At 43.6% G+C, this 18160-nt stretch overlaps 1 protein-coding gene across 2 annotated transcripts in view; it reads left to right on the top strand.

Annotated features, from left to right (window-relative positions):
- pof1b (POF1B actin binding protein) overlaps positions 1–18160 on the top strand; it is a 224034-nt gene that overhangs the window by 160656 nt on the left and 45218 nt on the right. For both annotated transcript variants that reach the window (XM_083643071.1, XM_083643070.1), the window contains exon 6: positions 7699–7779. In XM_083643071.1, coding sequence (XP_083499197.1) covers positions 7699–7779 — 81 coding nt within the window. The remainder of the gene's footprint in view (positions 1–7698; positions 7780–18160) is intronic.

Genomic DNA, 18160 nt, shown 5'->3' with positions numbered 1-18160 from the left:
ACATTGTTTACATACTTCAAATGCACCCAAGGACAGTCTTGTCCTAAAAAGTCATTGTCTTAATTCATAGACAAAATTTTGAACCCTCTTCCCGTCTCCTAGTGTAAATTTCGCTATGTGTAGCTCATCTCAAACGGAAAAATGTTGGTGTATTTTACCTGGGTTTGTGTTAGTTCCTTTATAGAGATAACGGAGGGAATTCTCAAGTTAATCAACAAAGCCTCCATTTATGCAAATTTGTCAACTAAGCAAACTCATCGTATGTCTGTTGTTCTTCTATGAGTTTCTGCAAACTTTCTATTCAGTGAGTATTACTATATAATGTGCAGTATTCAGTGTTCCCCACCGTTGTAATTAATTTCCCGGTTAAATCTATTTTATTTTCCATAACTTATTATATGTGACAATGTGTTTCTGCTGAGACCTAACCGAGCCACACAGGAAACGGACACAGGGGACCCACGAAGCACTGTGTGTTCATCTTTTTACCCATGCACTCCACAATTCACCAAATGATACAACACTCAACTCCATTCAGCCAACAAAGTAAACCGTGCCTCCAGTTTTAGCAGCATAGTCCCCAATGAGGACAACAAACGCCGGAGGCACAGGGGCGACCGTGCCTGATCAGTTAGCAGCTGATGCTCTCACATGGGGCGGGAACTTCGATCACTGAAAGCCGCGTTCCCCCTTGTCGATCTAAACTAATCAACCCACTATCAATACTCAACCCCATTCCTCCTCCATTCAACAATGACCGATCAGCCCGCATTAATCAGCACTGATCAACTCCCACTCCATTCACTCCTCAACCAATCAATCATTACAACACAATAACAATCACACATGATTATTCACACGCTGCAACCCCATTCCTTTCGCTCTCTCAAACACTCCGTTTCCTTATTCTCAAACATGCTGCTGCCTCTCTCCTGTGCCTGTACAACCGTGCCTGTTCTCTGCCTCCACCAGCAAAACTACACCACGTCATTCTGTAGGCACTTCCGCCATCAGGAACTCCACACCCGCTACTCTCTAGTTGCCTTCTTTGCTCACATCACAGATACACGCACGCGCATCCTCGTCCATCTTGACCCCGCCTATACAATCAACATCCGGGGTATGTCAGCCGGAGAATCTAACACCGTTTCTCGATTAGCGCTTTTCGCTACTTTACCCGACGGACTTAAAATATAATTTAGTTCGTTATTATTTAACTTGTTGCATAGTTCATGCTAAATGGCTAACTGCTTTAGCATCACACGACCTGTCTGTTTGCATAGTTACTCGCCATCCGCACAGGGCGCATAATCGCGTATATTGACTGTTCGATATGTCTACGCTTAAACCAGCTTTTCAGTATGACCCAGATCGTTACTAATAAGGCAATTAGGATAGGGTTTATCACCCCCATCGCCACCAAAAATCTCCCGGACTGGAGCAGAACATCTGTTGTAAGGACCGGTTCAATAACCACTACCCTCGTTCCGTTGCTAATCGCTTCTTTTAAAAGGGGAATCTCTATTATGACATGGCAAAAATACTGTCCGCTGTGCCCGTATCTAACATTTGATAACGTGTAATTAGAAGTAATTACACCCGCCTCCCCTTGACTCTGCTTCACAGAGTTGTTATACACTTCAGTGGAAAGTCTGTGTTGGCAGTATCCTGGAGTTCCCACTCTGTTAAAACACCAATTTACCCTAACTTTACGCTCGGCTTTAAAACTACATTCCAGAGTCAAGGACGACCCAAGAGGAATCTTCACCTCCCCCGATGGATTATCCAGAATATGCAGATTTGGATCTGACATAGATATCATTGTTACTGTTAGCAACAGCAGAATTGAGCGTTCCTGCCACATTTTCATTTTAGCATATCAGAGGCGATCTCTCATACTCCTATTCCTCCTAATTTTGCTTGAGTTCTAATTTATATGGCTAAACAGGGCATTCAAATTATTTTATTTAAACTCGCTCCGGTCTCTGTCAAAAATCTCAAAGTTCACTGTCAATAGTACAGTCTTTCTCAATGAACCTATTCTCAACTTCCTATAACCATATCAAAGGTCGCCACAAGAGCCACGCTTGCCGCAGCCGCTTCCTTCTGAGAACACTACACCCGCTGTTATATGTCCCTTCAAGAACAACTTACTTTCACTTCTAATGTCTTCCTATAATACAATGAAGCGCCGGGAGAATCAGTAGTTCTATTAATGAAAACTCTATATCCATCCAATTTGAAAGTTCGACTATTTTGCAGTAAAACCTCTCTATTGAATGTGTTTCAAAATAGCCGATTACCGTGGCATTCTCGCAATGAATAATACTCCACACATGCCACCCTGTTATTGTGGTTTCTAAAACTCCCCCTATTTTAATAAAAATTATCAAGGCAGGCATATAAAATCACTTCCCCCCCCGTCAATTGTCAGTTTTACTCTGACAAGGCGTCCCTTGTCAGAATCGAACTGTCACTTTGAGCCCAACTGCACTCCCTCTCCAAATCCAGGAGTGTGGCTAATTACACAATTTATTTATCCCTCTATGTTATACAGAAAATGTACTTCAATCTCCCTGCGGTTTTGATCCTAAATCTAACAAGTTTTTTCCTCGTTCATCTTGCTTCAGTCCAGATACACAAGCAATAGAATCCTATTGTTAACACCAGGACTATTATCGGACTATCGGACTGTCGGAATTTCGGACTGTCGGACCTTCGGACTGTCGGACCTTCGGACTGTCGGACCTTCGGACTGTCGGACCTTCGGACCATCGGACTGTCGGACCTTCGGACCTTCGGACTGTCGGACCTTCGGACTGTCGGACTGTCGGACTGTCGGACCTTCGGACTGTCTCAGTTGTTCCACCCTCTCTACAATCCTGTTTTCCCCTAGATCCCGGAACGATATATCTAAATACTATGAGGTATAGGAAATACTTATAAAATTAAACTTAGAAGAATTAAAAAAAAAAAATTATTTTCTGACACTACTGTAACGAACAAATTATTTTGACTCAATCGTTCTACTCTTTGTACTATTCTATTTCCCCCTAGATTTTGGAACAATATATCTAAATATTATGAGGTATTTGAAATAATTATTAAAAATAAATTTGGATGAATTCTAAATTTTAATAAAAATTAAAAAAAAAATTATATTTTGGCCTTTCCTCTTAAGAGAGGAGTCTCCCTTTTCACAGATGCCAGCTCCCGTTAGGGATTCCGTGGTGGTTTAGTTGTCACCGTAAGGTATCAGCCACCGGTATGCACTGGTCAGAATCTGCTATTTCGGCTAGACTCTTAACTTAAGGTATCTAGGTGTATGTGTGTGCTAAAGTTGCACTTCCACACAGGGTTTTTGAGTTTTAAATGTACTTTCCTATTATCCCAAATTCTCGTGCTTTTGGAAAAATAACTGCAAATCTTATCCTCTTAAAGAAACAATTACTAAACCCAGCTATTCATCTCTCCTGACAGAGTTATAGAGTAATAACACCACACACCCGTAATGAAAGTGGATTTGGGTCGCAATGCCCAGAACCGAGTGCCCAATGAGCAAGCTTCTAGGGAGTTTACTGTTTCGCACACTGCTTCAGACCAGCTCTCCCCGGCTCATTGCATGGGGTTCCCCCAACACTGTGACCGTAGCCCGGTTGCCACACGTTAGCGAGTGCTAACAGGTTCTGTTTAAATTCCACTTTCAATTACAACACAGTTCCAGAGTCAGTGCTGACTTAGAGCACTATCAACAGACTTCTGAAATTCCTCCACAGTAATTGGTTATACAAATACAGTTTTGCAGATTATCAGAAAAACGTCAGTGCTTGAGTGTCTTCCCTACCCTCAGGTCAACCCCTCACACTTCCTCATGAAACTCTCCAAAACGTTTCTAGTGCTTGATTATTCTTCCAAACCCTCAGTTAGGTCAAACCCCCACACTTTCCCGTGAAACTGTCCCTATGTCCCTAGCGTTTGATTGTCTTTCAAGCCCGTAACTTGGTCAAACCCCCACGCTATCCTGGAACTATTCCTAGTGTTTGATTGTCTTTCAAGCCCGTAGCTTGGTCAAACCCCCGCACTATCCCTGGAATATTACGCTTTTACTCCTACTCAGTTAGGTAAAAATGTCCTATATATAATTTATTCTCCAGACTTAATGTCGGCAATTCACATTCCTACCTTCAATCTCAACCTCTGAACATCAGATCTCTTGATTTACATATCCAAAAGTGCAGAATTCAATAATAGGCTCCGCTTACCTTATACGAGGTGGCCACCTTATTAAGATCTGATGTCCAGCGGCTGGACAGAAGTCCCTCCTACACAGAAAACGTCCAGGGTCACCAACTATTAGAAATTAGCAAAGTTGACCAATCAATTAGATGGAAAAAGGATTGCAATCAAAGATGACTCAATTTCCCGTGTTCGTTAATTCTGGTGGAGAGTGAAAGTGAAAAGAGAACAAACGACAACAAGTCTTGGACTGAATTCAGGTCTCCTCCGATGAAGAAGCAATCTTTATTTCATCAAGCAGTGGGTTATATACAATCAAATTAGAGGCTGGATCTTAATAGGGGAGTTTCCATGTGTGGGTATGCAGATTGCCAATTTCGCTATTCTCATTGGGTGCTTATCTTCCTGGGGGGTGTGCAAACAGGTGGCTCAAACTGTGTACGTGCACATACATACATATGCACACAGAACATCCTGCGCACACACCTACACGCACACACTCAGAGAACATCCTGCGCACACACCTACACGCACACACTCAGAGAACATCCTGCGCACACACCTACACGCACACACACATTCAGCATCTCATACGTCACAGGCGTCAGCTCTCAAAATGCATATCATGCGTCACAGGCGTATAACTAAACTAGTGGAAAAACCCTGTGGTTAAACCATGCATGCTTAACCTCTGTTCTTTATGTCTTCATGGGGACTAAAAGACGGCACCTTAACCACAACGCCTTTACTGAGACGGGAGACGACGCAACACCTCTTAACCACAATAGGCATGGAAATAAACGTCCATCTTACTTTTAGATAACTGAACTGTCGACACTTTTGTGTGTGACCTCAGCAGAAATGTCAAATGGGGACAGGGGACCTGTCTGCAAACCATTTTCCCCTCCTGCTTTTATGAGGAGGGTCTTTGACCTTAAGGAAACTTGGATCAATTCCAACAGAAATCAGTGGTAAAATTGTAGCCAGAACCAAGTTAGCCGATTGTAACTGGTAAAGCTATACCACTTTTGCAGCAGGACCAAGTTAGCCGATTGTAACTGGTAAAGCTCATTATGTTCAAAAGTAAGGTCCATGTTAGGCACATTGTAACAAGACCAAATTGGAGTAGAACCAAGTTAGCCGATTGTAACTGGTAAAGCTCAAAATGTTTGATGCATTTTTGAAATTCCCACAACATGTAACAAACAAACAACCAAAAATAAGACTGAAGAATGCCTTGTAACTTATTTAAAACAGAAATAATGTTTCATGTTTGTTAATTTGAGTATATATTCTAACTAAAACTGTCGGCTGTGTTTTTTTATATATGCATTGCTTTGCTGCTTGTTTTTTCAATTATTTTTTTGTAAAGCACCTTGAATTGCCTTTGTGTATGAAAGGTGCTATATAAATAAATTTGACTTGACTTGACTTGACTCCCAGCGGGCATCGAACCCAGGACCTTCTAGCTGTGAGGCGACAGCATTACCACTGTGCCACCGTGCCCCCTAATGAAGCAATATTACACTGGAGGGTGTGCTTTACCCTGGCTATTGGCACGGCAGTGATGTGATGTGGCAGGACTGAGGCACTTGCGCCGAGGTCCGTGCGCCTCACTGAAGTGCCAATAATGAGGTAAAGCACACCCTCAAGTGTAATATTGCGATTATACAACAGTTACCAACAAAATACAAGCTATAAACAAAAGGTGTGCATATTTTGCGGCAAAATAAACTTTTTGCTAGTGTTAGTTCCATTTTTATTAGACAAGAAATAGTCCCCGTTAAGTCAGCCAGGCTGAGCCAGCCAGCTTTAGCCTCTCATCTCATTAACAGCTGGCTCACAGCGTCGATGCTAAATTGTTTTGTTGTTCATTTAAGCAGTATTACACGAGAGGCTGTACTTTACTTTACCGTGGTTATTGGCACGACAGTGATGCAGCAGGACCTTGGCTTCAGCCACTTCCACTGAAGTGCCAATAACCACAGTAAAGTACACCCTCTCGTGTAATATTGCGATTATACAACAGTTACCAACAAAATACAAACTATAAACAAAAGGTGGTTATATTTTGGGGCCATTTGCTCTCACAATAACAAAGTTTTTGCCGAGTGTGTTAGTCCGAGACAAGAAATAGTCCCCATTGAGTCAGCCAGCCGATATGCTCATCACATTAGTTAACTATGTGGGGGTACGGTGGCGCAGTCGGTAGCGCTGTCGCCTCACAGCTAGAAGGTCCTGAGTTCGATTCTCGCCTGGGATGCTGTGGGCGCTGGGGTTGTGTTCCCCCCCATATCTTCAGTGCCCACTGCCCAGGTGGGCTATCTCGTCGTAAGGGCCTTTCTCTCTGTGTGGTTTGCATGTTCTCCCCGTGCTCCCCAGGGGGTTCCTCCGTACATAACCCCCCACTAAAAACATGCAGAAGATCGTCATCGTCATCCGACCAGTGACGACAACATCCGAAGTTGGTCCCCGGGCGCTGGAAAGAAAAAGCGACCACTGCTCCTGGCCTGCCCCCCGGAGGAAAGGACAAGCCTGGATGGGTTAAATGCAGAGGACAAATTTCACCGGCCACCGTCAGCATGAGTGTGTTTGTGGCCGCATGCATGTGTTGGGTGTGTTCGTGTGACAATCAAAGACGGGCTTGTCCGCCTACTAACTGTTAACTGTTAAAACTGTAACAAACACCTGTGCAGAAACCAGCATCTAGCTTACAGCGTTGATGCAAAATGGATTGTTTTGTTGTTAATTTTAATTTGCTGTTATGCTCATTTAAGAACGGTCCTTGACCAATCAGATTGCTTGGTCGGAACTACATGTATAATTTGATTTATTTGGCGGACTTAATGTTGACGAATGGTTGGAAGAAGAGGATGCTGTAAGCTAGCAGTTGGTTTCCACACAGGTGTTTGCAGTTAATGTGACGAGAGGCTAATGTGTCTTCGCCAAATCCCCTCAGGCACTGGAATATTGTTGCTCGACATGGCGTGGCTTCATTTATTTCTTTGTTTTTCTTGGAGCTAAAGCGGGTCAAACCAGTACTGTACCATGTCAGGGCACCACTGCTCCCTCCACACTCCTCTCTCTCCGCTCTCTTTCTCTCTGCTCTTGCTCTCCACACTCCCTCTTCTCCACTCACTCTCCACACTTGTCTCTCTCTCCCACTCTCTTCTCCCTTCACCCTCTTCTCTCTCTCCCCTATCCCTCCCTCTGCTAATTCTCCCCCTCCCTCTCTTCTCTTCTATGCTTGTTTTTATATGCTTTATATAGGATTGTTCAATTCTGTTTATTGATACTGTAGTGCTTAGCTAGATTTAGCTAGGTACATTCCCTGTAAAGCCCTCTGAGACATGCTTTGTCTTGACTTTGAGTGTGTGTGTGTGTGTGTGTGTGTGTGTGTGTGTGTGTGTGTGTGTGTGTGTGTTTGTCTGTCTGTCTCTCTGTCTGTCTTTCTGTGTCCAGTTGGAGAGAGAGGAGGTGGAGGGTTTGATTCCTAAAGGAGCCTCTGAACTGACCAAGCAGCAGATCCGCTACCTGCTGCAGGTGAGACAGACTCTGAGCTATTTAAAGGGACAGTTCACTCCAAAATCAAATAATACAATAAAAAATACTTATTTCCGTCTTACCTGTGTAGTGCTATTTTATCCATCTAGGATCTATTTTCTTTAGACTGAACTTTGGGTTGAAAGAAAATAGTTCCTCGCTTAAACTGCTCACAACAAGGTCTTTGGATTCTCTTGAGTTAACCGGGTCATGATTTCTGGAAAGAGACATTGCTGTTGAGTTTTTCAAATGTATTTTAGCACCACAAGCCGAGTGTCATTGTTTTAAAGGCTTCACATCAACACCAGGCCGGCCGCCCCCCGGAGCAAATTCTGGGCTTCTGGGTCCAGCTAGGTTCCTGAAGCCGCTTCTGGATGACACTTTGGTGATGACATCATCACTGCGTCGATGACCTCACAATGCTGCCTGTGACATCATGACAGAGTGATGTCCTTGCCGATGATGTCATAGTCGAGTATGACATCATCACTGATGCCATCACAATGAGGATGTCACCATCTCTGATGACATCACAATGGGATGTGTGACATCATCGGCGGTGTGTGAGCATGGGCCATAAGTGGCCCACGCTCCAGGACCAGAGTTTTTTTTTTTCCAATTTCCAATTTTAACAATATACAAACAAAACAAACGAACAAGCTCAGACACAGAAAAGAAAAGAAAGAAAAACAAAAACATAATAATCAACAATTATAATATAGTGCTACCGTCCATAGTGTGCTCATGTGCTTGTAAGAAACGTTGCACATGGGGTCCCACTCAGGGGGTCCAAGGGAAACCAATCGGGCAAGTCACCTACTGCCCCCAACCTCGTCGAGGTATTCCAGAAACGGGTTCCAAATAGTTTGAAACTTTTTAATTGAGTTGGCTCTCAGGGATCTGAGCCTTTCCATCCTTATGATAGAGATCATGTCCGTCAACCACAGTTGGAAAGCAGGTGAAGAGCGGGACTTCCATTCTTTCAGGATGAGTTTTTTTGCAACAGTTGTCTGCAGTGTCAGAGACTGTTGCACAGCTGTGGGGAAGTCCAGAGAGGTCTCCGAGCAGCCAAAGATGGCGAGTCCTGCCTCCGGGTGAAGGGTTATTTTGTAGGCCTTAGAGTACCAGTCAAATATTTTGGCCCAGAATCCCATCAGTGAAGGGCAGAACCAGAAGGCGTGAGACAGAGTGCCCTCTGACACCTGTCACACAGTGGTGAGACAGAAGAGAAGAACTTGTGCAACTTGTGCTTAGAGTAGTGAAGGCGGTGAACGACTTTAAATTTAATCAGCTGGTGTCTACTATTAACTGAGCATAGTTGTACCACTGACAGACGCCTTTCCCATATAATGTCAGATAAATCAATACCAAGTTCCCCCTGCCATGCTTCTCTAATCCTCTCAGTAAGGAAGTAAGTAAACCTTTATTTATATAGTGCTCTTCGTAGCACGAGTGCACAGAGTGCTTCACAGAGGACCACATACAGTTTAAAACAAGTAATACAATTAAAACATATCATATAATTAAAACATGTCTAAGAAAATGCAAAATTAGGCTATCAGAAAAATAGCTAAAATAAAGACATAGACATTGCAAGCAGAAGAATGAAATAAATCAAAACAGTCGGTAAAATCTATGTATGGCCGAAAGCTTTTCTGAACAGGAAAGTTTTTAATTGCTTTTTGAACACGAGTTCAGAGGAAGAGACTCTCAGGTCCAGAGGGAGAGTATTCCAGAGCCTTGGGGCCACCACCGCAAAGGCTCTATCACCCTTAGTTTTTAATCTGGTCCAGGGCACCGCCAGTAACTCCTGGTCGGACGACCTCAGAGACCGACTGGCCGAGTATGAATGGAGAAGCTCGGAGATGTAAACCGGGGTTTGTCCATGGAGGGCTCTATAAGTTAAGACCAGGACTTTAAACTGAATTCTGAAATTCACTGGGAGCCAGTGGAGAGAGGCTAGGATAGGGGTGATGTGACAAGACCTTTTTGACCTGGTGAGCAATCTTGCAGCGGCATTTTTGACAAGTTGGAGCTGGTTTATGGATGATTGGTTAAGGCAGGTGAAAAGTGAGTTGCAATAATCGAGTCTTGAGGAAATGAAAGCATGTACAGTAGAGGTCATGGTGCCGCTATCAAACAGACATACACATCTAGAAATAAGATGCTTGGAGAGGGGAGGGCTCAGCAAAACTTCAAAAAAGGCATGTTCATTTGGGAGCGCTTCAAAGGCAGGGATCCTGGATCGCACATCATTTCTTATTTGCAGGAATCTCAGCCAGTTCGTGGAGGGCAACTCAACTTTCCTCTTCAGTAGATCAAAGGATGCAAAATGATCTATGTATAGGTCTTTGATGGAAATTAGCCCCTTCTCACTCCAGGCATGGTAGTTTCTGTCCGACCATGGAGGTAAAAAAGAGTGATTGAAACAAATTGGTGTGTGGACAGACACATCTGGTAGACTCAAAACCTTCCTGACTTGGTTTAGAATTCTGAGGGAGTTTCTCACAACAAAACCTACATTTTGTAAAGTCCCAGGCTTCTCTAACTTAGAAAATAACAGGACTGATAGAGAACAGTTGGCAACAGAGCTGGCCTCCATTTTCAGCCAAAGGGGGGCCCCAAGGGTTAAAGGACGGCTTTCCCATGGGGAATATGAATATATATTAAATCTCACGCCCCTAAGGTTTTCGAATCCGTTGAAATTTTTGAAATTGGTTATTCACAGCCAGAGATATCAACCATCTCTCACATATTTTTTGGCCCAGCCGACGCGTTTTGCGTCATCTGGGCCAAGTCCGCCTTGCGGAAGTCGAGCACCTATGAACTACACTACTTGTGGGCCTGTGCTGCCATGGTCCCGCCTCTAGAGGTCCTCCACGCCCCTTCAGAGGTCTTGAAGAAAAACAAAAGGCAGCCATCTTTTTCCACCGCCTAGCCTACGGTAGCTAATATTAGCTTTCCATAGCTCCTTGCAAAGAGACCATATCTCGGGAACGGAAGCACGTACAGACACGGGACTGGCGGCATTGGAAAGCTCTTCAAGTTTTACATCTAGTAGTAGGTGCGTTGAAGTAACGAAATCAACGCTGAGCAATGCACCCGTTTTTACACATTTTTACATGAAATAGTTACAACATCAGATGCGCGTAACTCCTTGGAAAATGCCTTAAAATGCATGAATTTTTTTTTATGAAGACATCTCCCGACATATACTACGGTTTAAATTTGGTGCAATTTGGAGGCAATTTAATTATTTATTTTTTCTTGTTCTACTAAATGTTTTTATGCCGAAGCCTTCTTCTTCTTCTTTTTCTTTGACTTTTATGGCGGTTGGCAAGCATATATGTGCATTACCGCCACCTACTGGAGTTTGATATCAGCCAAATGCCTGAGGGGTGGGCGTGGAAACGAAGGCCACGCGAGCCCAGTGCATTGTGGGAAATGTAGGATTTCGGGTCCCCGCACCCGCCCCTCCCCTCCACCACCCCCCCCCCCACACACACACACACACACAGAGTGGATTTCGGTTGATATCTCTGGCTGTGAATAACCAATTTCAAAAATTTCAACGGATTCGAAAACCTTAGCGTGAGATTTAATATATATTCATATTCCCCACGGGAAAGCCGTCCTTTAAGTCGCCAGGAGTCCCTTGCTGCCAGAACATTAAAGCTCTAACATTTGGAAGTATAATATTACATCGTCGGCATACAAACTGATGCGTGTCTCAATACCTTCAACCTTCAGGCCTGCAATGCTTGGGTGACTACGTATTTTTAAGGCGAGCGGTTCGAGCGCGACGGCGAAGAGGGCCGGTGAGAGGGGGCAACCCTGCTGGACCGAGCGAAGCAATGGAAACCCGGCTGACCTCTAAATTCTCTCCACACCTGTCACCATTGGTTATAACTGAGCACATTGGACTAGCATATATGAGCTTTACCCAGGATATGAATGAATCGCCAAACCCAAACCTTTGCATCGATTCAAACATATAAGGCTACTCAACCTGATCGAACGCCTTCTGTGCATCATGTGATAAAATCGCTGCACCACTGGTCTTGCTGTGATCTGCGTATATTGTGTTGAGGAGACGTCTGACATTGGAGAAGGAGAACCTATTTGGGATGAACCCTGTCTGGTCAGGATGAATGATGGATGACAAATGTTTATTTAGCAGGGTAGCCAGTGTTTTAGTGATTACCTTTCTGTCAAAGTTCTGGAGCGCTATGGGTTTGTAGCTAGCCGGGTCTACTTCCTCCCTCCCCTTTTTCAAAATAAGGGAGATGTTAGCCTCATACATTGTCCTGGGCAAGACTTTGTCCTTCTTAGAGCTAGATATCATTCTGAGGAGGAGTGGGGTGAGAATGTCGCAGAATTTATTGTAAAATTCGGCACCAAATCCACCCCGTCCGGCAGCTTTGCCTGATGGAAATGCTTTAATGGCAGAAGTTATTCCTTCTAATGTGAAATCAGAGTCTAACTCCTGTCTGGCAGCATCACTAAGTTTGGGTGTTTCAAGAGGATCGAAAGAATTGTTCAAATCAGGTTGAGTGGCATCGCACTTAGATGAGTAAAGTTCACTGTAAAACTCCCTAAAACGGTTGTTTATCTCCTTGGGGTCGGTCAGCAGGGCGCCCATTTTTGATTTAATAGAGAGGATTGACCTGGAGGCCTGGGCGCCCTTGAGTTGTCGTGTGAGGAGCCCCTTGGGTTTATCTCCCAATTCAAACTGCCTTTGTCTCAGCTTTAAAAGGAGAGTATTTATTTGACCACCAAGGATGCAGTTATATTCATACTTTAGCTTCAATATCTTATTATAATCTTCAGATGATTTTGAGATCTGATATACCGCCTCAAGGGCGGGTAGCACATTCTCAATCTCCAATAATCGCCTATTTCTCTCCTTCTTGGCAGCGGACTCGTATGAAATGATATCCCCATGAATGACAACCTTTAACGCTGATACTTCGCCGTTATCATTAAATTCCGTAAAATGATTTCATTTGGTGGTAATATATTCTATGAATTTCCCTTCATTGAGTAAAGAGGGGTTGAAATGCCAAGAGTAGGTTTGCTTGGGAAGAGAGAGATTCAGAGACATCGACAAGGGGCTATGATCAGAGATAGTATGTTGTAGTACTTAATATTGGTGACGTGGGAGATTAATTGGGAATCTATTAGAAAGTAGTCTATTCTACTATAGGATGTGTGGACATGGGAGTAGAATGAGTATACTTTATCGGTAGGGTGTTGAACCCTCCAAATATCCACTAAATTCCTGGATTTTATCAAATTGTTCAAAACCTGCACTGACGAGATATTTGGGGGTGGGCATGATGACAGTCTATCTAAATAGGGATCTAAGTAACAGTTCAAGTCGCCGCCAATTATTATATTTGAATTGTCAGTGTCAACTGACAACAAAAGTAAATTAAAAACTTTCTTAAAAAAACTTGGGTTCGTCTACATTTGGACCTTAGAGGTTAAGAAGGGTTACCGGAAATGAATCAATAGTACCAGAAACTAAAATATACCTACCAAATGGATATGTGGTCATAGAACTAAGTTTAAATGGGATGTCTTTCTTAAACAAAATAGCGCCCCCCCGGGCATGGGAGGAAAATGGTGATTGAAAAATGTGGGAAGCCCAACTGCACCTCAATCTGTGTTGCTGGGCCACTTTCATGTGCGTCTCCTGCAGAAGGGCCAAATCCGCTGATAAGGATTTAAGATGTCTTAAAACCTTCTCTATTTTTACACTTTGAGATAGCCCCTTGATGTTCCATGAAACAATTGTAAGGTCTCTACCCCCCACCCAAGTCCTAACCCCAGGCCCAGACATGTACAAACAAATAGGACATTTTTACAAAGGAAGATTATTGTAATAGGGAAGCACAAATATATACAGTGAAGTGGAGCGAATGGCAGCATAACAAGACAAAACAGATCAAACCTGACTGAGCTAAACAGAAAAACTATTAACCCCAACATAAATAGGTAACTACCCCAAACGTAGTACCCTAACCCACTATTAATCTTAGGGTGACTAGAAAACACTATGCCTTAAAGAAGAATTTAATTTTTCTTTCAACCTGGACCCTATTTTCCACACTGTATGTGTCTAATAAACTCATCGTGACATATTTTTTTCAAATTGGTCGAGTAGGCTACTCACCGAGATAACCTTGTTTACAGCTCGAGCAATGTGCTCAAACAACTACACAGTGTACTACACAGGGCAATCCCGCACCGCATCGTCAATACACGTTCGATAATAAACGGCACAGTGGCTCAGTGGTTAGCGCTGTTGCCTCACAGCAAGAAGGTCCCGGGTTCGAATCCCAGTCCATCCCAGGTCCTTTCTGTGTGGAGTTTGCATGTTCTCCCCGTGTTTGTGTGGGTTTTCTCTGGGTGCTCCGGTTTCCTCCCACCATCAAAGACATGTATGTTAGGGTATGTTAGGGTTAATACTCCTGTCAGTGCCCCTGACCAAGGCAATGGCGAAAGAACTGGAGTTGGTCCCCGGGCGCTGCACTGTGGCTGCCCACTGCTCCTAGTTCTAGGAAGGTTCCTAGTAGAGGATGGGTCAAATGCAGAGGATGAATTTCCCCATGGGGATATTGATTGATTGATTGATAACTTTATTGATTCAATAAGAGCAGAATTGTGCAAGACAATACAACAAAAATATTGATCAAAAGGAATAAAACACAATAAAGCCCAAGGGCTTGTTTCCATTGTGGTCCTTTGTATGGGACAAGTGGAGTGAATATGTGTGCAGGTATGAGCGCGTGTGTGCGCGGGCAACAAACACAAGCAATGAAAACATTTTACAACACAACCATACACTCAATGACTGATTAGTCATTGACTGAATGGTTATTTAAATAACAACAAAAAATGCACCAATCAATAAATAAAAAGAGAGACCAGCTCATATAATAAATCAAAGACCTACCTAGGGTTTAAAAACTACGAGCATACAAGAGACAAAAGAAAATAAAAGGTTAGGAACCCATTTGGGAGCCAGCCAGCCATTTTTTCAAGGCAAGCTTAAAAGAGAACCTGGAATTAAGGGTCTTTATACTCTCAGGGAGTTTGTTCCATAAAATAGCTGCTGAGTAAGAGAAGGTACATTTACCCTTTAAAGATTTAAATTTGGGGGGAACAATGTTGGAGGTGCTTCCTCTTGTGGAGTAGCCATGTACCTCACTGACTTTACAGAAGTAGTCAGAGAGGTAGCGAGGAGCCTCCCGTTTAAAAATCCTGAAAACCATGCACAGTTTGATCTGGGAAACCCTCTCCTCCACTCTGAGCCACCTAAGGCTAAGGAAGTGAGAGGGGAGGAGATGGACTCTGGGATGCAGTTTCAGAATAACCCGTATTAATTTATTCTGAGAGGTCTGAAGCCTGTTTTTAAGTTTTATGGTGATTGCCGTGAACCAGGAGGAGCAAGCATAGTCAAAATGACATTGAATCAGAGCATTTGCCAAGGTTTCAAAGGCGCTCTTGTCAATGAAGGATGAAATTCTGGCTAAGAATTTGGTTCTTTGATTTACTTTGGAAATTACTTTTGAGGCCATGCTCTCTCCAGAGAGTTTGTTATCTAAAATGCAGCCAAGGTACGTAATCTCCTCCTTGGTGTTAACAGCTACGTCACCCACCATCATTTTAAACCCGGGGGACTTTTTTAAATTAAAATTTGACCCAAATAAAATAGCCTCCGTTTTCCCCAGATGAAGTGATAATTTGTTGTCCGAGAGCCACACACTAACACTGTGAAGCTCACTGCTCAATTTCCTTTCGATCTCCCCCCTGTCCTTGTGAGAGAACAGGAGGGCGGAGTCGTCCGCGAAAAGGAACAGGTTGCAATCACAGGCCGATTGCATATCGTTATATAAATTAAAAAGAATAAAGGCCCTAAAATACTTCCCTGGGGGACCCCACACGTCAGGGGGAGGGGACAGGACAGCGTTCCATTTATGTCCACCACCTGCTCCCTACCCTCCAGGTAGGACCTAACCCAGTTGAGGGAAGTGCTGTTGAAGCCCAGGGCCCCGAGCTTACACAGTAGAACATCATGGTTAACGGTGTCAAAAGCTTTTTGAAGGTCCAGCATGACCATACCACAGTATTTACCAGAGTCTACTTCCTTTCTGATGTGATCGGTTAGAAAAAGCAAACAGGTAAATAAAGGATAACTTTAAAAACTTAATAAAACTGCTTGTTTTGCCGCTGGGAGACTCAAACTGTCATTATAGTGTCTGGCAACATGGAAACGACTCTATACATCAGGGGCACTCAATTAAAATTCTAAGAGGTCCAGATAGAGAAAATGTCCTCAAGCGAAGGTCCGGAACATTGAGCTTGCATTATGATTCAGTGCCATTGAACTTAGGCTACTTCAATGATTGCAGTAGCCTAATGGTACAACGTCTGTATGTAGTCAGTGACTGACTGTTAAATCAAAATAAACATCAATAATGTTTATTTACAGTTTTCATATTTAACTGGATTAATTATAAATAACTAGCCTACACTAATAATAAATACATGTTCTTTTCTCATTTCAAGTAAAATAATGGCTGCATTTAGAAATAACACAACAGAGTGCTTTGGAAAAATTTGCATCTTAAAATAAAGTGCTTTCATTTTAGAAAAATAAGTTCCCCCTTTTCTTCCTTTTCTTAACTCCATTTCACATTTTATCAGTCAGGCTCTCAGCCAACAAACCTCCTTTTCTCTTGATAGAAGTGAGCTCCCACTCTGTTTGTCTGTGCCTGCCTGCCTGCCTGTCTGTCTGTCTTTCTATCTATCGGTCGCTCGCAATGCAAACTTTGCATGCCGTTGGGCAGTGAATGTGTGTGCGCCCTGGATTTGAGTGTGTGTGCTCATGTGTGGCACTTCCATAGACAGCTGGTCAGGATCGCATCACACTTCACGAGACATACTGGTTTTGAACTGCTCGTGAGACCAATGAATGAACATGAGTCTGCCTGCTCTGGATTAAAACTAAAGCTTTCACGGGCTACTCTTTCTTTTGAGCACGCGATGTGAAATACTTCTCTCGCATTTCTCCGAGTCTCGCCTCTCCTCCGTCCGTGTGTCAACTCTCCCGCAGCAGCAGCAGGCAGAATCGATTCGCTTGTTGATTGGCTGAGTAGCATCACGTGTGATGATTTACAGCGCATGCATTGGTCTGTGAGCTTCCTGACAGATAAACCAGTACCGTAAAGGCTAGAAAATGTGCCGGTTAAAATAGAATTGCTCCGTGAAAATGTAACTATTCAGTGATTTGTAGGTGGCTCGGTCCGGATAGGACGGCGTCTGGGTCCGGATGCGGACCGGAGTCCGGACTTTGAGGATCGCTGCTATACATGAATATTATTCTCCGGGGTTTACTGTCGGACAGAGAAAATGTGCGTATGAAGAGGCGAGGGGAGAGAGAGAGAAAGGAACACAGCACAGCGCTGTTGACGAGACTAGAAATCCTCCGTGTTGACACAGCGCACGCTTCCCTGCTACTCTCGCTCTCTCTCTCTCTCTCTCTCCTCGCCTGTTCATGCCCATTTTCTCTGTCCGGAGAATTCCTCCTGAGGCCATTTGGTCTGATGATGCAGCGTTAGCTGCAGGTTTAGCCACGTTGGATGTAGCGGGACTAACGGCGTTTACCTCGTCTAAACTTGAGCCTGGTGTAGACTTTTTTGATGCAGGCTTCTCCGACTGCCTGGTTGAAGGTTTTGGCATATTGTGTGTGAGATTTAGGTCAGAAAGTTAGAGAAAAACTGTGTTTTAAATTGTATATTTGCGGAGCTACATAAAAAGCGTCTACTCCATTGCGTGTCTAGCCACGCCCCCCTAGAGAGGGTTGTGTTTTTGATCCATGGCTTCGATATTCGGGATTAAGGAAGAGATTACTCAGAGATTAGACCGTGTTTTGACGGACACATACGAGCTTTGAGATCTGAGCCAGGTTCATACCTGAACCCTGAACCGAACGTGTACCAGGGTCTGGGCCCTTCAAGCCCAGTGGTGAATGTAAACGAGAGTACGAGCCCTTCAAGCCCGTACAAGAATGCTTGCTACTTAAACTTCGACCGATATCTCCAAAACTCTGCAACTCACTGTTTTGGTGTGATAAATATGGTACAATAAATCTTACAATAAATGTGCTGGGAGCAAGTCTCTACGCAGTGTGCAGACTCTACTCTTTTCACTTGTTGCTGATTTGTTTGTCCTGCACCTGCTACTGAAGTGGATGTGCGTGCTACTTTTATAAATACGGTAGCACTACAGCTAAGAGGACATTTTTGATTTTGTGGTGAACTGTCCCTTAAATGTGTTAGCATTTAGATGCTGCTATTATCCAGATTGTATT

Source organism: Poromitra crassiceps (genome assembly GCF_964638095.1).
Source record: "Poromitra crassiceps genome assembly, chromosome: 1".
Classification (NCBI taxonomy): Eukaryota; Metazoa; Chordata; class Actinopteri; order Beryciformes; family Melamphaidae; genus Poromitra; species Poromitra crassiceps.
This window is presented reverse-complemented; position numbering and strand designations above follow the sequence as displayed.